Here is a 21,194-nt window from a genome sequence, read left to right as displayed (position 1 = left end):
AAAGCAAGGACTGATGTGTTATTTTTTTATCACGTCTTATACATGTGGATTAAAATGATTTGAAAATCAAAAAAACTATCGATTGAAAACATTTTTTAATGGTCTCACTGGACGGTGGAGCTTTGCAAACTTTACGTTCGACAGTTTCCAAAAAGTCTCAAAAAGCCTGAATGTAACCAAAAAAGAAAGGAGTCAGTTTCTCTAAATTTAGACCCCTAACCATCCATCCATCCAGATCGGAAACTGTTTAAAGATTGTATGACGGTGTGATAAAAGCTCCTTTTACCAATTATCAGCCGACATACTGTCCACACACAGATATGCTTTCATCTGCGCGTTTTCCAATCTGCTTCTTTGTTTCAGGTTTATGGGGAGCTGGAGCCTGCCCAAGCGGACTTTGAGCAAAAGGTGGGCAACACCCACGGGTGACCGTGATAGCAGCAATTTGTGGTCCGACAACCTGAGCGGGGAACTGATCTTTCAACGGTGTCGGCATTTTGGAAGTTAGCCCGGAAGGTGAAGGCCACGCTGATGCCGCTGTCATGCTTGAGGCAAAATTCCCCCTTCCGGCACCAAAAGAATCTTCCCGGATGATCTGCCTGCAGGTGATGCCGTCGTTTATGCTGGCTGGGCTCGGCATGGTGACGGCCGGCATTCTGCTGGACCAAGTGCAGGTCAGTGACACCAAATAACTTTTGTAGCCATTTCTTGGATATGGAATTGCAATATCATCGGTAGCTTGGACGGAAGTTGAAAATGGCATGAATACACTTCGATGAATAAGCCTTTGCTGGGTAACATTTTTTCATTGTGGACCCAATACTGGCGTGCTTGAAGGTACACCTTCCCCAAACACTCAAAGCATCTTAGGCAAGAGGTCGTCTTTCTCCTTTGTGTCACACATGTGATTGACAGGTGCTTCGTCCAGGCTGCACCTCCTTCACAGGACAAATCAGATCATCCCTTGAATACGAAACACTATAAGAAATGCACCAGTCCAAAGATAGCCACTTGCTTACTTTGTGCCAAACGAATCTAGCGTCCATCTGTTTTGTCATCTGAAACAAACTCCTTGTTCGAGAAAGCTACGGGGCTTCAACGAGCTGTGAACATCTGTCGCCGTGTTCTCTCTGTCGCTGTCTGACTTGTCTCTTTGACGAGCCAAGATTTGATTTGTGAGCTTCAGCTGTTTGGCGGTCGCAGTGACCTTGCGGGTGACCGCGCTCCGTGCAAACAAGGCCAACTACGCAGTCAAATATACACTTTGACACTCTGACAAAGAGCCCGTCATCCTAAATGGAATAAAGATACACCCGATAGACAAATAATTACGCGAGGCGTATTGTGAATATATCAAATGACATTTCGAGTCAGATATCCATCACTCGATCCATTTGCTACGCCGCTAAAAGACTTCGTGTCACAACTGTGCGATTCTTCTGCAGCCTCATTATTCCAATTACAGACAGAAGCCAGACGGGGGCGCTGCAGAAAACAAAGAACCCCTCAGGCAACGTCCCATGTCCCAAAGTCAACATTATAGCTGAGTCATATTGAGTGTGTGTATGTGAGAAAGGTGTGTGTGTGTGTGTGTGGGGGGGGGAGTCATCCCACACTGCGTGCTTTCTCTTCCCCACATTCATATGTGTGCAGTTTACAAAAAAGGTCAACACCACTCAATAAAGTCATGGTACTTGTCAAAAGGTGAGCATACTGATTTTTTCCCCCCCCCCCCAACCCCCCCTCCCGCGGGCAGAGAGAAGTCCGCTGCAGCACGTGTCAGGGACAGGTAGAGCACCTGCTGCTTGGAGATGCGTCACCCACCACCAAGCACGTTGAAGAGCAGAGGAAGGAGGGGCTACGCAAAGAGTCAGAGGGGGTGGGGTGGGGGGGGGCGGCAGAACAGCAGCACCCTCTGAAAAACAATCGAGACGAAGAGGAATGCCGAGAAAGAAGAGTGCTGTTCATCGTGACCGCACAATCTGCAGCCTTGCCCCCCGCTACGGGCACATTCCGTCTTCTTCCTTCATCGTGGACTTTGTGACTGACCTTTCCATCCCGAAGCACCTTTTCCCGTGATTTGCTGCCGTGAATAGTGTCACCCCCCACCGATGAAACTGAGGAAGGTGCTTCGGCTTCCCCAAGAGAGGGAGCTGTGGACGGAGACGGAGGACAAGGGGCACATGAGGACTGAGAAGAAGCTCCTGGTCTTCTGGATGTCCTTGTCCCACCGGACATGGACCCTTTTTAGGCCCCGTGACAGGCCAGGCTTCCAGCGCTCGGCCTCAGCCGCCCGGCTACTCAAAAGTGAAGCGTGAGGAGTGCGTGTGTGTGTGTGTGTGTGAGAGAGAGAGAGAGAGAGAGAGAGTGTATGTGGGTTAGTTTCAAAGTGTTCAAAGAGGCTTCGCAGACCTGCTGTCACGTGTCTCGTGTGCGCTTCCTGCTTTCAAGTAGCCTTCCGCCACCGTTTGCAAAAGAGACAGATCCTGGTGCAAGTGATTTGTGGAAACGTGACAGGAACTGTGATGGCAGGGAAGCATCACTCGGGGTGAAGGAAAAGTTGATCCAAAGAGCAAGAGCCGTTGGATATTTGCCTCGAGCAGTCCTTTGGGAGACCAACAGAAGATTTTCAGTCAAGACTCTAGCAGTCATGGCGGTGACCCATCTGGCGCTGGAGTTTTGTTTCCAGGGCAGACATTGAAGCGCTCGATAATAGCACCGATGTTACCAAAATGGGCACCGGATATGAATGACAGCAAAATAAATCAATAAATATCGCTTCCACTTTTGTAAGTATATTCCAGTGTGTATTTTTCTTACTTTTACTGAAGTGAACAAGTTGAATCATTACTTCTAATTTTGCCAGAATGTTTAGCTAGATTCTTTACCGCTACTTCAGTACAGAGTTTGAGTACTTTTGCGACCTGCATGCGTCGTCAGAATTTAGAAAATCTCCACAGGATTGCTTTATTTATTTATTAATTATCGAATTAAACACTATCAACCCACCAAAACATTTAAAGCCAGACTCCTCGTGAACCCAATTCATTTGCGTCAAGATCGAAAAGTTGAACGAAACATCTGCTGAATAGTCTAGCCTACTGCAAAGATTGTTCAAGAACGCAGACTTTGGCTAATTATAGCAGATGAAGGTTTTCAGGCTGGTTAACCGATGATCCAAGTCACCTTGGAACTGACAAAGACACGATTCACTCAATTTTCATCGAATAAAAAAATGACATGCGATTTCTATTTTTGTGGCGTTTTTTTTTTCAGCACTGGGCGGTCTTTCAAGAGATCTCCGAGGTTTTTATCTTGGTTCCGGCCCTGGTGGGACTGAAAGGGAATCTGGAGATGACGTTGGCATCCAGACTGTCGACAGCCGTGAGCGCAAACACAATTCTACACCGAGACACACAAACCCCCCCAAGAAAAACGTTGACATCCACAGTACGTAGAACAAATGTCCCCAAATTCCACAAGGGCACTTGTTGCGATGCTTCCACGTGCAGGCCAACACCGGGCAGCTGGAGGAACCTCAGCGGCAGTGGAGAACACTGTGCTGCAATTTGGCTCTCATCCAGGTAAGAAACGCATCTCACGGCGATTCGACCGTGCTCAATTTGTTCAGGCCGGTTATCGGTATTCATCCGTCCCTTCCTTGTGAAAGTCAAAAATGATGATGCGCGCTGAAAGTATTTCTCTTGAGGTCAGGGATGAATGGGGTGATACAGTGAAACTCCTCTACAACGGAATCATGTTTGAAGCAAGAAATGTTTCACAACAGGGGGCTTTTCACTGGAGCAAATTTTATCTCAGATGTAAACACACACACACACACACACACACACACACACACACACACACACACACACACACACACACAAAACACGTATGTGTATACTCTTTTTTTAATTCCAATACGTTATGCATAAATATGAGCATACACTTATTTGACACTTCAGATAGCCAGTGTAGAAAGAAAAAAACGTGAAAGAAATTGCAAAGTTTACGATCATCATTCACTTTCACTTCCATCAATTGCATAGCATAATGTCTTTTACTTTGCTTCCTCCATCTTTCATTTTCATGACTTTTATCCTGTCTTCAAGCGTGAATGCTTTTCTTTTCTTCACTCCTTGGTCTGCAAAGGTCCGTTTGGTCGCCATTTTAGTAATGTAACGTTCGTGCTGCGTCTGAAACTAACAATAACAAATATTTCCTGGACTACTGCGCATGTGTAAACCAGCGAGGTGGTTGCTGTTGCCGTTTCAGAACGAAGTAGCAGAGGTCGCTGCGGCATGCTGAGGTTGGATTAGACTTTTGCGGAAGGCTTGTTTTCGTTGTAGTGAATCTCGTTGCGAGGCAAGAGCAGAGAAAAATATTTCGTATAACGGAACAGGGGGACTTTTTGTCGTGGGGAGGAGCAGAAAAGTGAGATGGCTGCTGTGGCGGCAGTGAGTCTCGGGGGCCTGACGAGAGGTCGAGTGGATGTTGTCCACGCCGCCATCCTGTGCGCCAGCAGTGTCACCGCAGCCTTTCTTGCGGCGCTGTCTCTAGGTCAGACAACCGACGGAAGATGCAGACACATCCCCAAAATAACCGCGCGGTCATGATCTTGCAACACGAGCAGGCCTCGTGATGGTGGCCGTGATCATCGGCTCCAGGAGAATGGGCGTCAACCCAGATAACGTAGCCACGCCCATCGCTGCCAGCCTGGGCGATGTCATCACTCTGTCGTTGCTCGCTGCGGTCAGCAGGTTTTTCCTCTGCTACAGAGGTGAGAGTGCAATTAGGGAATGCGGAAATTTTTAGATGAGATTTAATGAGATTTGTTATGCACTGGTATTTGTTTGTTTATTTATAAAGAGAATGTGATATGAGATTTTGTGCTCTTAAAACGTCCAGACACATGGTACCTGCCTGTTGGAGTGTGTGCCTTTTTCCTGCTTCTTGCGCCATTGTGGGTCCTTGTCGCCCGCCAGTCTCCACCTATCGCAGAAGTCCTGAAGTCAGGCTGGCAGCCCGTTATTTTCGCCATGTCACTCAGCAGGTGAATGGCCAATTTGACATTCTCTCTTTCTCGGACAAGATCAAGTCATTGGTTTGGCTCGTGTTGTGCGCAGTGTTGGTGGCCTGATTCTGGATAAGACCGTGAGCAATCCAAACTTCGAAGGAATGGCCGTGTTCACTCCGGTTATCAATGGTCAGTAGCTATTAATCTTCACACACTGAAGTACACGGATGTTGTGTGAACCTTTGTCAAGACGAGCTGCTTTTTCGAGCTAAATCACCAGACTTGGCAGTATTATTACAAGAACGCTTCTTCTTTGCTCCCACTCGTGCATTAGGTTTGCAAGCAAGTATGGTGTTATGTTCAATTGGTCAGTGGTTACTGGTTTCGTGGTCAACGTCCTGGTACGAATCGCTCCCGTGTGGAATTTGCATTCTCTTGCGTACGTCCATGCTGTATTTTTCTGGGGACTCCGTCTTCCTCCCACTTTCGTAAATCATGCATCCCGGGTTCTTTAATGACATGTGAATTGGAGTGTGAACGGCTGTTTGTTTATATGTGCGCTGTGAATGAATGCCAGTCTGGTCCAACAAATAATTGGGGCCAGTTTATACACCAGTTTCAAGCACCAGAGCTAGAGGCAGTTTCGGTGGTGGGTAAGAAAGAACTGGTGCTAACCTGGGCACTGGCCCGGAACTAGCACAAGCACGGTGGAAAAGGGCCATGTGAGTTCCAAGCCTGGATATGGGCTCTACAGGTCTGGACTTGAGCACCTCTGGTGGAAGCCAATGTTCTCTCGATGGCTAACACTGATATCGCCATTTTTTAAATTTATTTATTTTTTAATGTAGGTGTTGGAGGAAATCTGGTTGCCATCCAGGCCAGCAGGATGTCGACTTATCTTCACTATTGGAGCATTCCTGGCGCTCTGCCATTCAAAATCACCACGGACTGTCCTGGACCCTTTGCTACTTTCTTTTCTTCAGGTGAAGAGAGACATTTATATGTGACACTTGACTGACAAATGTTGAACGGATAAACTAAGTGTGTTTGTGTGTGTGTGTGTGTGGGGGGGGGGGGCAGTTTGTCGTAACATTGCAGTTTAACCAGTTCGTATTGGTAAGCAAAATCTAGTTCTTTTTCTTCTTGCATCTGTTCAGATCTGAATTCCAAGTCAGCCAGAGTCCTCGCCATGCTGGTCGTCCCAGGTCACCTTCTCTTCCTATACGTGATCCATCTTGCGCAGGCAGGGCACACGGCCATGACAGCCGCCTTCGTCGTTTGTTACCTATCTGCAGCGCTGCTTCAGGTGAGATCCTTTTGACTGCTTCAGCGGAATTCTCATCTAGTTTCTGCTGAAATAGGAGTCAAACGTTTACATTGTATTCCATATTGTAATACTTAGAAATAAAAACGCAGCGTACTGCTAATGCTACGCTAGGTCACGTGCAGTGTTAGCGATATGTGAATAATCCAAATTAAATTGAAGAAAGGCATGAACAAACCAACACCCGCCATACATTCAGACCTCGTTGAGTGTCCATCTCTCCGCATGTCATTTCGTTGTGAGAAAGTTTCATCTGATGCTTTGCTCTTTCAGACCTCCTTAAACCTGACAGATATTTTCCAAGCCACGGTGAATTTCCATAAACGTGACAAACTCTCCCCCCCTACCGACACCTGATGAGTTTTTAGTTCAAGTCTGATAGCTGACACAGTAATTCCAGAAACCTGACAGATTTAGCCTCCGAGGCCCGATCCCCCCCCCGGACAGCTGACAGCAGACTCGAACAAATTGAGAACGTCCTGGAGAGATTTCTCATCATCGCTGCTGTCATTGACCAGGTGGTGATTCTTCTGCACATCGCCAACCTGATGGTGAGGTGGCTGTGGCAAAGGGGCTTGGACCCAGACAACTTCTCCATCCCCTACCTGACAGCACTGGGTGACCTGCTGGGAACGGCTTTTCTGGCCCTAAGCTTCCGACTGATTCACCAGATCAGCTCTTGACGGGTCGGGATTTGATCGACAGCATTGATGTACTGGGACCTGCACGCCCATACGGGACGTTCGAGTTCGTGAGCTACCTTCTGGGTGAACATGGTGTCGTGAAGTAAGCCATCCTTCGGTAGGATGTGTTGAGTGATGCTCTGGGAGTAAAAATGCGACCATGCCAGGAAAATCCAAGCTATCGAGGATGGAAATGCTGTCAAAAAAAAAACAAAAAAAAAACTGGAAAGTAAAACACAAGCAGCACTTTCTACTGGCCAGTTAATTACCGTATTTTCCGCACTAAAAGCCTTCCATTTTCTTCAAAGCTCACAGCGCGCCTTAAAATCCGATGCGCCTTGTGTCATTACGGTAATATGTCAAGCCCAAAGTGGCTCCTTGCTAGAGACATGCATACAACGAAGAGTTCAAACGTAAGGCGACCGGTTTCACAGTTGAACACGGAAATAGAGCAGCGGCAAGAGAGTTCAACTTTAACGAGTCAATGTTATAAAATGCTGTTGTTTAAGTGAACTGTGTCGCGCTGCTTTATTAAATATGTTTTACTGACATCTGATCGTTGCTATATAAATCAGGGTGTAATGTAGTGAAGTGTTCCCTTGGCATTTCCTTGAGCGTAGCTCCATCTAGTGGATGTATTGTAGATTGCCTTTTATAATTCAATAAATGAAAAAAAAAATACAAAATAGGCCATTCACTGAAGGTGCGGCTCACAATGCAGTGCGCCTTTTAGTGTGGAAAATACGGTATGATAGGCAATATTTTAGTTGTCACATAGGCCTTGGTATAGAGCTATTTAGGTCCGTAGACTCAGACACGCGACTCAAAGTACCATAGCTATGTACTTGCTGACCTTAAATTTCAAAGCCAACCTACTAATGGGAAAATAATGCTGTATAAGAGTCGATCACCGGTTGATAGCAATTACCAACGCAATTATAAATGTGTCTAGAAACAAATATTTCATCAGTATAGATGACGGTCTACTTCATAGCAAGATATTTATCAGATGGAAGGGAAAATGGAGCATTTTACAATGCAATACATATTTATTGATATTGCGCTTTCACAACAACTTCAGCTGTAACAAAGTGCTTTACAGAACAATTTTGCCGTTGAATGTCTGTGGGGAGGTCAGACTTGAAGAGTTGGTTTGGTTTTGCTCATCTCAGAGTTACTGCCTCAATTTTTTACGAATCCAAAATCCCTGGTATACACGTGTTTTTCATCTGGAAGGTGGTGAAACGCTCACAAAATAAGGTTATTGCGCACGAGTTTCCGTAGTTGCTAGCTCACTTCGTAGCCTGACATAGTTCTTCTGCACACAAGAGATCAACATTTCCACTTTTGTTTGCGGGCATTTATTGTTTTCCACACAATAGCATTGGTTATGGAACACCAGATTTTTAGTTGAAAACAAAAGTATTGGAAAGATCATGGGGGCGGCACGATGGCTCGGTGGTAGAGTGGTCGTCTCTCCACAGCGGTCAGTCACAGGTCCCATAATATCAACTCACATAATAAAAATATTGGTCAGTTCAACGAAGCAGCACAACAAATCTCAATACAAGTACCTGGAAAGAAAAGATCAACTGCTGAGCTCATAGTCATTTTTTGATGTCAAGCCCAAATGGTTTCAGACTACGTGTATTGTGTCGTGAAAGGGATTGTTTTCACTGTTCCAAAACATCGAGAAGGGAGCACTTCTTTGAACTGTTTGCTCAAAGCTGATGCATGTCTGTGTGATGTATTAAAAAAAAAAAAAATTCGGTTTGTGTTTAGAATTGTACCTAAATATTAGGATTGTCATGCTCTAGTGTTGTGGTCATACGTCATCCAATAAATTGTGTTGCGTGGGTGATATTTATTTGAGAATGGTGCCAACAGTTCTTTTGGGCTGATATGATGCAATTCGGTCAGAAATAGTACAATAAATAAAAACAAATTTTCGAGCATTAGAACATGAAACACAGGCACAAATGATTTTCTCTGGCGATTGACCGTCAAAAGGCACTCATGAAACATTCACTGTCCAAATGCGATCGTAAACATTCATTGTGCTATTGTGATGTCACCTCACCCCCCGCAAAAGACAAATCACATTTGTTGTGCGAATTCACCAGGGAAAAAAAAAAACAAACACGTCAAATTGGAAATGGAATTGCTCACACAATCACAGACGAGGACTCACTTGATCACTCTTTACAGTCCAATGTGAATGAGTAGCGAGTTTCACCTTGGGTTTAACTCAGCTGTGCCGACAATGCAATGGTTCACCTGTGCAAACAAAAGTATGTACACCATTTGTCGGCAATCGTCCGCTTTATTGGTGTTGTCCGACGGCGTCTTCATCCGCCGCCTGCGGATGCCCAACGCGCCCCCTCTGGCTCGTCACAACTTGAGGTATGCTGGCACGGAGTAGTTAAATAAGAGGAAGTCCATGCGGAAGAGGTTATACAGCTTCTTCTGATAGAAGGGGCTGATGTTGAGGAAGAGCTGTGCTGCCACGTCTCCCGTAGTCCTGGCGCTCTTGGACGAGGCGGGAAATCGGACCCGGTCCTCCACGCCGGCCAGCCGTAGCACGTAGCTGGAGTCCTGCTCCAGCGTCTCGTATTTGCCCACCACGTCGTAGTGGATGAGGCAGGGGTGGCACAGCGAGTGCACCCGCTCCCAGTGCTCGTTGAAGGGTTCCTCCATCTGGGTGGCCGGGTCCACGAGGTAATACACGAACTCGTCAAAGGAGACGTCGTCGCCTTTCTCCAGAGCGTCTGGCTGCGGGTTGGCCCTGTGCCGGCGTACGATCTTGGTGCCGTATCGTTTGTGGAAAGCCGTGTTGTAGCTCCGTGTGAATTTGTTGCGGTAGGCGGACACGAGCCGCTCAAACGGCTCGCGTACGAACACAAACTTCAAGTAGGAGCGCAAGCGCTGGTTGATCTGGGAAGCCGAGTACTCGGATAAGGTGCGCAGGTTTCCCGACACGTGGGCCTCGTTCGCCGGTATCTCCAGCGGGTCTCGGCGGGATCCGGCCGCGCCGGTCAGGACCATGAGTACTCGCTTCCAGTTGGTGCAGGCCACTTTGGGTACATAGCAGTACAGCAAACCGTGCTGGTCATCCACAATGACGTGCTTAAGGTCTTCCGGGATAAGGACTCGACGCTTTCGGGTGTAGGAGCGGCAGGCTTCCTCTAAAAACTCCCGTCGGCCTTGATGGATGGCCTGCACTGCTGACTCGACCTAAAAAAGGGGGCGGGGGGGAAACAAACAATGCTTTGAAAAATGTAACCTTTCATTTGGAAGTCCAAATGAAATGAGTGAGTGAACGCACACTCTAGGAGGGGCTATTTGGGATCTTCGTAAAAGATCGTAATCTTAGTCGACCAAAATCACGCCAAGCAAGAGCACGTGCAATCTGTTAGCACGAGCGTGCAATTCTGCACCCGGTATTTGAGATTGGAGTAAAGCAGGCGAGTGCCTGTGCTGCAACATGTAAACCGTTAAAATAACATTCATAGTGTCGTAATGTGCCGGTCTCAAGTACAACTTGTCCTTCGTGTGACACAAACACCCGATTTACTTCTTTCATTTGCTTAGCCCGCTGGACTGCCGAGCGCAGCGGTCAGCACGCCGAGCCTCAGTTTGACACTCTGTGTGGCTGTCTGTATTTGCCAGCAGATAGCAAGACTACCTCTGCGGACATTTTTTGTGCTTCGTGTGCAGCTCTCGTCAGACCGCATGGCCTTCGTGTGAGCAGTGGGTTCGATGCCTCGGCGGTTTCCGAGGTAGCTCATGTCAAACATGAAATTCCGACAGTGATGATTAAGCACTCACGCAAAGTGAAATCATGACAGACGGAACCGAAACAGAGCACGGCAGACATCCCCTCGCAGATGCGTTCTTTTCCGCATGCCTCTTGAGCATGCGCTAAGCTAAAGCGCCTACAAAGCTAAAGAATGTGCTAAGCTAACGAATGTGCTGGGCTTTTTCAAGACACAAAATAAATAGAGCGACAGGGCAACACAAGTGTAGGATTAGAGTCCTCAGTACACCCACAACGACAAACAAAGGGGAAAAAAAAAATGAAACATTCAGTGTGGTGGAAATGGCATTCTATAGAGGTCACTGCTGGATGGCGCCCATGTTTCTTTTTTGATGCCAAGATCTGTGCACATCTCACTTCTTTAGTTGCCAAAGATTCCAAAAGTAGAGTCATTTGCTTGTGATCATTTAATGGTTTGTTTGGAAGCATATTTTTCTTGACGTTATCTCCAAATGCATAAACCTCGATGCCAACAATTGGGAATCCTCCAATTGTTCATGACACTGTGAGGTGCCATACAAGTTCTGGTTTCAATCACAAGTGTCATGTGTTCCTGGGAAGAGAAATCAATTCCCCGAGTTGAATGTGTTCATTGAAAAGTTGTGAATAAGTTCATATTTGATCATGTGTAAGTTCGATGTTGTGGTCTATTTCTGAGTGCAAACGTTTTGGGGAAAAACGTGAGAGGAAGACCTCGTTCTTTTTTTTTTTTTGTGAGGCGTTTTGCCTTTCAGTAATGTAAGCGCATCTGTTGTAAATGGTAGATCTTTGACGTAGTTCTCCTGCGTTCTCGTCGCTGTCGGTTCAGAAAATCTCAGAGAGTGAGCGTACTCCGAACACTTGCGCCTTGCAAGACTTTCGCCCTTTTAGCACACTCACACGTTTGTTTGACTTTGGTTGGGACAAGACAATGGTGTCTGTCCAGCCGCACATAGTCAAGTGTAGCGAGAGCAGCACGATAAGGTCATTTCAAATAAAATTGGCAGTATGACACTGAATATGCCAATGTAACATAAATCTCGCCGCCGTGCCTTCGATACTATACATCTAAAAGTCCCAAGTCAGCTTTTTTTTTTCCTTTTGCATTTAAATCCCATAGGAAAGCCGCCGAGTTCTTCTTTCTCTGCAGCTTGACACTGCCAAGTCAAACACATCAATAAATGTCACCGAGCTAATTCAGCAAAGATGTTTGAGCCTCTTTTTTTTCCCGAAACAAAAGTATAAACATGTCAGTGATTGGCATGAAAAATACAACCGAGACTCAACTCAACTTTTAGAGCCGTTTTACATAAACATGCACATACTGGCTCGGATTCAAAAGCACGGGTTCTTATACAAGCGCCCTCACACTTATATTTAAGAAAAAAGAAATGAACATACTGTACAGTTTAATATTTGTTTAACCAGCACTCTAAGCATATGGAAGGGACTGAAAACAGTTTTACACAAGTAAATAATAATAATAATAACAATACATTTCATTGATAAGCACCTTTTAAAACACTCAAGGACACTTTACAATCAAAAAGAGAACAATAAAACAACAGATAAAATTATAAATAATAAAAGGAGAGATTAAAGTAAAATGTAAACGACGAGTCAAATGTAACACAGCCGAGGGAATAGTGCAGACAAGCGTTGTCAGTATCAGTGGCGAGATGATATCTAGAAATGCACATCATCAAGGGTAAAGTACCGTAAGACAAAGAAATTGTACAGACACCACGAATTCTGCATGGAATTGATAAATGCTGCATGAATTTCACTGGTAGCAATGATACCGACTGTTCTGAGTACCAGGCCCAATTGTAGCTACTGAGGAGCCCAATAAAATTGTGGCTATAAAACATGGAGTTGCTGAAATGGAAGTATGGCTCGTTTCCTAATCCAGAGGGGAAGGGGGAAGGGGGGCTGGGGGCATTTGGTTAGAAAGATTTCTGTTGTGTTCATTGCATCTGAGAGGACACTTGAGCCTTGAGCAACTGGCCCCACTGAGCGAGCACTGGATGTTCTGGGCGGGAAATGCTGAAAATTAGCGGAGGAAGCCGAATCTCCCTCAAGAGCTGCATGCTCTCAAGCAAACGCATCAGCGGAAACAGCAGGACTGAGATTTAAAACGCGGGACTCACACTGTGAAGGCAAACATTTCTGGGATTCATTTAAAAAAAAAAAAAAAAAAAGTAAGGAAGATAACTCAACACCAAGCACATGCGTAGACTTTTAATGCTGACACCTCAACACATTTCACTTTAAAATATATCAAACGACTTTGATGAGGCAATTATTTGAAACGTAATCCCTCTTTTTTTTCAGATTTACTCGACACATTAGGTGATTGGAACTGCTGATAGCGTGGAAGGCACTGAAGTCACAGATCTCATTAGAGCGCTCTTAGTTATGCCGTGTATGAAAAGCCAAGCGTTTTTAGCGGCTGCGACGGAGCCCGTGAAGTGACACTTACCTGGTCACCGTCATAAAGTGTCTGCAGAGGACTCCTCCTGGGCTTCTGCCCATCGCTTCTTTCCCCAAGTTGCTCCGAGGCGGAGGCTGGGAAGGAAACAAAGTACCAGTCATTAAAATATGCTGGAAGGAGCCAAGATGGAAAAACACGTGGAGTGAAAGCATCAGGTGGGTCCACATGAGGAAAATATGCCGATCAAGTTAAATTAGGGTGTGGTCTTTCGCAACACTGGTAGTGTAACAATAGAACCTAATGAAAAAGAGATGAATCCAGGCTGACTCGACACTTCCCATTTAAGTGTATAGCTCACGCCATATGAATTATGTCACTAGTTTTTTTGGGGATGGTAGGATTAGAGACAGCAAAAAAAATAAATAAAAAATTAAAACAAAAACAGATGTGCACGTCAATATTTTTTGTATTTGATGTTGTGCTGCTTTAATGGTCCACGACAAGAAGTTGGCATGAAATTTCTGGCTTGGAGGAGACAGAGCGGGATGAAAATTTGAATTTTTTTTTTTTGTTTCCAGCAACCCAAAAAAAAAATCATATCTCAATGGAGAGGTATTGGTAGGTGGCAGGTGGAGGAGGCGTTTGTGTCGAGAAATGTACATCAGAGGTCACACGGGTCAAATTTCTGGCTTGAACTTGCTGACTTTGCACAATCTGCCTTTGCTTCTTTGCTTTCTTTGCTTCTGCTATTTGAACCAGGCGGAAGACGAGAATGTCGGACGAGCCACAGCAAATTATGAGACGAGGGAGGGTGCAGGTATGTTGTAACATAAGCGCCATCATGTTTATACTGATAGCCATGGAAAAACAGTATAGATATATATTTTTTGCTGCAATTTCTATTAGATTTTTTTTAAGTCGAAGAAAAACACACAAATGCCAAAACTGTAATGGTGAGCTCTCAAAAAAACAAAATTATACCTCGTACAGTTCCCTTCCAGGGAAATCTGACATCTGCAGAGACAGCTGCAAGATGAAAACAAGCCAAAGCAATTTCCAGCAGTGTAATCCCAACTATTAATGTTCAACTGAAATTTGGACTAAACACACGGACATGATCCGAGGGAAAATGATGACGGACACATGCAAACTTTTAAACGAGGGCAGCTACTGTCGTTTCCCCTCTTTCCCTTTAAAAATGAGCACAGGGGTGGCTTGGATGCAGAGAACAAAAAAAAAAAAAACTGCTCGCAGTAGCTTGAGGCTATTTTTTGAGCACTTATTTTGAAGTGAAAGGGATACTTTAGGATGACCTACTTGGGGGGAAAAAAACTTTCAATCCACTGCTGACAGCTAAGTGGAAAGAATAAGTTGCCTCATGAGTTATGAACTTATTCATACTTGTGTTCAATCAAAAAGAGATGCACTTTTTTTCCTATAAAACAAGATTCAGCGCAGTCAGCACAAACTCCAGGATGGCAAATCTGTTTTAAATGCCCGCAGAGCTGTCAAACTCATGCAATGAAGAGTTTTGTCCCTTTCCACAATGGAAAGAACTGGTGAAAGGTTTACCTTTGAATTAGTGTTGCTTTGATTTAATATTTTCAATTTCATCGTACATACAAAAAATTCAAAGTTAACATTTTTTTTCTTGTATGAGCTATTTCTGTACAGTTTTCGCGGTTTTCTAAGACGCCACACGACGAGTAAACACTGTGTCGACAGAATGTGCATTGGATTTCGCCAATCATGACATTCACTGGTGTGCGTCAGGTTGTTGTCGTGGCAACGGTGAGCTGAAATTTAGCTCTTGGCATAATGCTCTTTGTGCGTGTTGCAAAGAAGAGAAATAGAAAAGGAGGCATCGGAAAAAAAGTGCTTCTTTATCCATGGCCTTTGTGTTTGGAGCTGATAATGGTGCCTGTGACAATGCGGATGTGGTTTTCGGCGAAAGTAGCAGCGGCAGGAGACAGTTGCACACACTGCCGGGTGATCTCTTGGTATTTCTGCTCTGCTTAATGTGTCTGTGGATACGCTGTGAAAGTTTTTATATTTGCCCCTGTCTCGCAGTGCGTGTCAACGCTACCGGACGCTGACCAGGACCGGCCGCCAGTGTTCCGCATCCGTCTAGGGCAGTGGTTCTCAATGTGGGTTCGATCGAAGGGTTCAGTGAATCGGTCTCAGGGTTTTGACGGAGCCTCTGCCTTGGAGGTTAAGACACACCCGACTCAACATGCCAATAAATTGTGACACGCCCGCTGCAGATGTTCACTTTACATCACTTGTCCAATCAGTGCTGCGGGAAATTTAGTTTGCTCAGTCGTCAACCAGTGACTTTCGTGATCGTACGTCGTGTGTGTTTTTTTTTTTTTTTAGAATTTTTTTAATACATGCTATGTCAAGCAAAAAAAATTAATTTTTCGCTAATGAAGGGTTCGGTGAATGTGCATATGAACTGATTGGGTACGCTACCTCTAACAAGGTTAAGATCCACTGGTCTAGGGTTAGTTAGGTGTATAACATGAAAGGAAAGGAAATCACTCTCCGTCGATTCTGATGATTTGAATTGGGTGTGTTCGAAGAGGGAGGCATCTCAAACACGCTGGATAGGGAGAGTGCTCACAGTGACCAGACTTGGGCACCCCTGCCTGAGTACCTTAACACTTTTTATCTATTTATTTTTTTTGCAATGTTTAATCCAAACTCAAGTTGACTGAAACACCGGTACTGCTGTCTCCTGTTTAATGGAACACATCAACACTTTTTTTTTGGGGGGGGGGCGGGTAAGAATTTTCATTTTTCCAATTTTTGGGTGTGGAATGCATTTTCCCAAGACTGCAGTATATCTGCTGTTTCTGAAATCCCCCAACCCATCCCACCCACTGTTGCACTGAGATTCACCCAAAGAGCATTGCAAGGAAGGCGTATTCGTATTGGTTGGGTCTTGTCGAGACCCAAACGTGCAAAGGCCTTTCCTCTGCATTCCTCTCGACCTATTCAGAAACAGGAACTTTGGCAATGCAAAATACATAGAAGACGATGTGTGTTAGTCCCGTCTCGGTCATAAACGGACCTCTGTTTTTTTTTTGTTTTTTTTGGGGGGGGGGTGGTCCCACCGGGAGAAGCACCCCCCCACCCTCACCTCTCCTTTGCCGTTCCTGCCAAAAAGCTTAACTGAGAGAGACACTGTACAAGGGAAAGTCTGATCATTTTACCCACAAATGTGTGTGTTTTAAGGGTGTTAGTGCGAAAGAAGGCAGGGCATGTGGCGGGTGTCCTGACTAGTTATTGACTCTTAGAAGATTGTATGCAGATGTAACATTCGAAACCATTTGAATGCATATGCAACATATCATCTCTTGCAAACGTTTGGGGCATTTATGGGAGCATAAAAGTCATTTAAAAATGTTCATATCAGGGTTCAAGGATGCAACCAAAATGGTTGCACAGATGACATTCATTCAGCGTATGAGAGCTGGCTACTCTGAGAAGATTAAAAAAAAAAAAAAAAAAAAGACCATAAATTGGGGTGATGAGTGCGCCACTGATGCTGAAATGCCGAGCAATTGATTTAACTTCCATGTCCTCCAGGCAAGGAATGTGTGAAGTGAGTATATCGCAGGCACACCAGCCATATCCTCGAAACCACGGGTTATCTTTTAGAAACATCAGCGTCTGCCAAGGTTACTGATGACATATTCATTCATCATAATTTTATTTTCCATCAACTTCTGCACCACAGACTATTTACTCTTGAATCTTGGCGAAAATGTCAAATCAGGGCAACCACATCTGGTCTGCCAAAAAGATATGGTCCATATTTCCAAGTCTCATATGCTGTCAAATGAAAGTATAATTCCGCTTCTCAATATAAAACCTGATTTGCTGCTTAAACGCGTTTAATGGAATCAAAGATCAAGCCAGGCAGTTGATGTTTGTTTTAATCTGTAACTGTTCTCTGGCAGCTTTTAGTCAACGCTAGACTAACTTTACTTTCCAGATGAATGCCAAAAGAGAGCAAAAGGAAGGTTTGATGAATGCAAATAAAATGCTTTGATGGACAACGACATGTATGTGCATTTCATTTTTAGGTAATTCTTTAATTTGACTCACTTTTTTTTGTTTTTGACGTGCAGCAAAAATTGGTCTGTCTATGTGTGGCCCGGTACCAAAAAGGGCCTCGGCTCGCTACCGGTCCATGGACCGATGGTTGGGGACCACTGATATAAAGACCCTTTCATTTTCACATCCAACTGTCATAAAAAACATTCAAGCTTTCTCCAACGAAATGACTTTTAGACTAGATATAGAGACTGACTTCATTGGCACACTACAAAATTGAATGCATGAGCTTCCACTCGCCACAAAAAAAAAAAAAAAAAAAAAAAAAAAAAAAGTACTTCATAAGCGCAGCAGCCTATTTTTGGATGAGCCTGACAGCATGGTATGCTCTTGCGCACCACATGAGGCAGGTCTTTTTGGATCTGTCACAACTGTACACATAACTCTCGCCCCATGTTAAACTTTGCACATTTTCGGCACAAACTCCTTGCCCACATCCCTCCAACCAGCATGGGATACATACGTCTTTTTTATGGGGGTTGTGGAGGGGGGGGGGGCACAGGATATTGCATGGTATGTCTGAATGAGGCCATTGTGCGTGGCCAAAGGACCTGGAAAAGGTTGGGTTCAGGCAAATCACGCAACCTGCCAGCTGGAACTTCTTTTAGCATTTACCCGCCCAGCTGAGGAAACAGTCATCATCCTCTAGGCAGTTTGCTAATAAAATGGTTCCTCGCCTCATTTCTGCGTGTTGCATCGTTTTTCTAGGCCATAAACGTGTTTGGATGGTTCTATGTTGGATTTGTGTTTGCTGCAGAAGTAGGAATTCATTCAAATTCTGGAAGTACTGCAGGTTTAGTAGGTAGTGTATAAGCCAAGTGTGGGTGTCCATAGGCCAAACAAACAGCAGCAATGTCAGCCCAACTCGGGAACGACCTCCAAGCGGTGTTGGGCGTGCCTTTGGGCTACGAATGGTTCCCAGTTAATAGCCGAAGACTGGGTCTGCAGGTACCCGGGTCGCTGCGGCTTTCGGAGCCGCTTTGGGACCCAGTTGGAGGTTGCTCAACAGCAACAGCAGCAGCAGCAACGTCAATGATTCGAAATGAAAAGCATGAATGCAGCTGCCTTGTGTCTCGAAAAAGGGCTCACGCTTTGGTAACGTTGACACAAAATAGCACCTCCGCATCATTTCAGTTTGTGTGCTTTTAAAAGTTTAGCATTAGCAGTGTGTAGCTTCACAAAAGTTTTCAGGAATTGTGATTCCTGTGACACACCGGGTTACAACCATAACGATGTGAAAATATACAAAGTCCAGGTGGCCTATTGCACAACAAGACCTCTTCATTCAGATAAACCGAGTGTGAGTCCGAGAGATCGTTTTGAGGGGTTGTTGCCTCACAGGAAAAAAAAAAAAAGGTCTTTAGGTTCAATTCCACCTTGGATCACCCTGAACACTCAACTTTAGGGCCTATTTGTGTTTTTCTTTGTCTTCTATAATGTTTTCCCCAAACCACTTTGTGGCTTTTCTCCAGTTACGAAAATTTCCCCCCAGCCATTTTCTCAGAGAATAGATTTCACAGTATTGCATAATACGTATGTAACATATAAATAAAAGACAGAAGTACATGGTGCTCCTTTTCAGGAAGACAGCCTGGGTTCGATTCCCAGCCAATTCCCCAATATGGAGCCATTGTTGGTTCCAAGCCAGGATGAATAAATCAATAAACTTCACCAGGGTGGCCGGAGTGCTGGAGCCTATCTCAGCTGTCATTGGGTGAGAGGCGGGGTACACCCTGAGTTGGTCCCCACTTGCTAGCTCATCGCAGGGCACAAAAAGAAAAAACAGCCATGACAATTCAGAGTGTTCAGATCATCTACCGTGTGTGTGGGTTTTTTTTTTTTTTTGTGTGATGTGGGAGGAAACGAGAGCACTCGAAGAAAACCCACGTAAGCACAGGGATGAGATGCCAACCCCACAAAGGAGCGCCAGAGCCCAGATTTGAACCCACGGGCTCAGAACTGTGGAGCAGATGTGCAAACCAGTCACGCACCTTGCCCATCTTGTTTCATGAGTTGATTTTTTTTTTTTTTTAAATTCTAGTTTTTGATTCTCATGAGTTAATAGTCGTTATTTCTGTGTTAATTGTTACTTTTGTCAGGTTTAAGTTATTCTTATGACCACTGTGGGTTTTTCTTTCAGTAACACAAGGATACCACCAATAATCTTTGTCCACGTGTGTATACGCAGTACACACACACACACACACATACATACATACATACATACATACATACATACATACATACATACATAGATATATATATATATGTACATACATACATACAGGATGTATAATCATGTATACAATGACATGACAACCGTACATACTGTGGAGACTATCAAGACATACACAAAGTGTATGTATATGTATCCTGTACATATATGAAGTGTGTACATAAATGACAATATTTCACACATACCTGTATTTTAGAGAGAGCGAGAGGTAGAGAGAGAGAGAGAGAGAGAAAGAGCGAGAGATGCTCTTGTTCGACTCACCTGGTTTTAGATTGCTGTTGAAATAGAAAATGACCATCAAGAAGCATCCTAGACTTAAAGCAAAAAGCATTCGAATGATTTTCGATTTCCTCATCCTGAGTCCTCGGGACGAGACCGAGTGGACGACCAATCCCAGCCGGCGTTCATGCAAAAAGGTGTTTTTGTTCGGACGGGCTGTGTGTCTACTTGATCACGGGCATCGATCCGTCTTTCTGACCTTTGCTGCTTTTGGCTTGCAGTACATCCTCGCGTTTGCAGGAGATTAAGACGCGGGATCGGAAGCGCAGGTTACTCCGGTACCAAAGAGAGTCCGAGTAAAAGGCTTCAACGAGTGTCAAAGAAGGCGAGGCATTTTATTCAAAGGTGCATTGGACGCCCGGGTGGCTTCTTTCCAAAGGGTCCGTGCCCAGTTAACCCTTCCCTCCCCAGAGCGGATACAGCTGTGGAACCTTTCCAAGTAAAACGCTCACATCGCCATTTGGTCCAGTCACAGTGTGACATGGTTTGGAAACGCAGAATTCATTTCTGACTTGAAAGGCTAGGGTGAGTCCTTGTCAACACCGTTTGGATATGATACTTTATTGCTAATTCGGGACTAGAGCGACTGCCCGACAAAATGGTAATGTCGGATTTTCTTTTCCTGTGTATGAAGCAATTATTGTATGATTTACCAATGAGTGTTACATCGTGGCGGTGTTTTTTATTTCCTCAGAATTAAACCATTTGGTCTGTTTCCACGAGACTCTACTTTGCGCTTTTATTTTGAAGCGGATACGTTGAACAGTTTTGTTTTCCGGTGACACAGCTGTGTCACTATAGGCACACAGGGTACATATTTGCGTATCCGTTTGACTTCAACGTTGGACATATATATATATACACACACCCTGTTAATATTATCCTGTCCAGATTTGGGTGTGCCTGAGTTTTACCAAGGCAATGTGGTCCTGCGATGCCACCTTGTGGCGTTTATTATGGAGGTAAATTTGGTGAGAACGGCAAGGGTGTGTACAGTATCTTGAGAAAGCCAATTTGTCGTTATAGCCAAACTAACCTGCAATTGTCCAGGTAAATTTGGTGCAAAGGCTATTTGTAGATGTAGAAAACAAGTGTCACAGTTGCAGCAAGTGAAACTTGGAGTTGTTGAAAATAAATAAGTAGTTGTAGCAGAAACAAAATTGTAATTGTGGCAGGACTAACTTGGGAGTTGTAGAAAAGATAAAACCCATGGTCCAAATTACTGAATTTGCCTGGTCAAAAGAATTAACTGAAATTGATTGGTGCAAACAGCGCCCACCAACCACCTTCCAGGTATGAATAA

At 44.7% G+C, this 21,194-nt stretch overlaps 2 protein-coding genes across 2 annotated transcripts; one reads left to right on the top strand and one right to left on the bottom strand.

Annotated features, from left to right (window-relative positions):
- Positions 1-267: 267 nt before the first annotated feature.
- LOC109521588 (solute carrier family 41 member 1-like) lies at positions 268-7,241 on the top strand. Its single transcript, XM_019879511.1, has 11 exons — positions 268-408; positions 488-674; positions 3,277-3,384; positions 3,513-3,635; positions 4,440-4,560; positions 4,634-4,780; positions 4,909-5,053; positions 5,127-5,206; positions 5,866-6,000; positions 6,175-6,323; positions 6,860-7,241. The coding sequence occupies exons 1-11, from the start codon at positions 368-370 to the stop codon at positions 7,022-7,024; spliced, it is 1,401 nt and encodes a 466-aa protein (XP_019735070.1). The 5' UTR covers positions 268-367; the 3' UTR covers positions 7,025-7,241.
- Positions 7,242-8,568: 1,327 nt separating this feature from the next.
- On the bottom strand, positions 8,569-20,563 carry LOC109521587 (carbohydrate sulfotransferase 11-like). Its single transcript, XM_019879510.1, has 3 exons — positions 19,874-20,563; positions 13,303-13,388; positions 8,569-10,258 (listed from the first exon to the last, which is right to left on the bottom strand). The coding sequence occupies exons 1-3, from the start codon at positions 19,965-19,967 to the stop codon at positions 9,416-9,418; spliced, it is 1,023 nt and encodes a 340-aa protein (XP_019735069.1). The 5' UTR covers positions 19,968-20,563; the 3' UTR covers positions 8,569-9,415.
- Positions 20,564-21,194: the final 631 nt, after the last annotated feature.

This window comes from Hippocampus comes, unplaced genomic scaffold (assembly GCF_001891065.2).
Source record: "Hippocampus comes isolate QL1 unplaced genomic scaffold, H_comes_QL1_v1.1 scaffold44, whole genome shotgun sequence".
NCBI lineage: Eukaryota > Metazoa > Chordata > Actinopteri > Syngnathiformes > Syngnathidae > Hippocampus > Hippocampus comes.
The sequence above is the reverse complement of the archived record's forward strand: the minus strand, read 5'-3'. Positions and strand labels throughout refer to the sequence as shown.

What these genes read in the sequence shown, in the direction of transcription:
- LOC109521588 (XM_019879511.1), top strand. Translation starts at nt 368, where the DNA reads ATGGGGAGCTGGAGCCTGCCCAAGCGGACTTTGAGCAAAAG. An exon ending in TTCTGCTGGACCAAGTGCAG is followed by an intron (nt 675 to 3,276) that starts GTCAGTGACACC and finishes TTTTTTTTTCAG; the next exon opens with CACTGGGCGGTCTTTCAAGA. An exon ending in TATCTGCAGCGCTGCTTCAG is followed by an intron (nt 6,324 to 6,859) that starts GTGAGATCCTTT and finishes GTCATTGACCAG; the next exon opens with GTGGTGATTCTTCTGCACAT.
- LOC109521587 (XM_019879510.1), bottom strand. Translation starts at nt 19,967, where the DNA reads ATGAGGAAATCGAAAATCATTCGAATGCTTTTTGCTTTAAGTCTAGGA. An exon ending in CAACAGCAATCTAAAACCAG is followed by an intron (nt 13,389 to 19,873) that starts GTGAGTCGAACA and finishes TTTCCTTCCCAG; the next exon opens with CCTCCGCCTCGGAGCAACTT. An exon ending in CACTTTATGACGGTGACCAG is followed by an intron (nt 10,259 to 13,302) that starts GTAAGTGTCACT and finishes CCCCTTTTTTAG; the next exon opens with GTCGAGTCAGCAGTGCAGGC.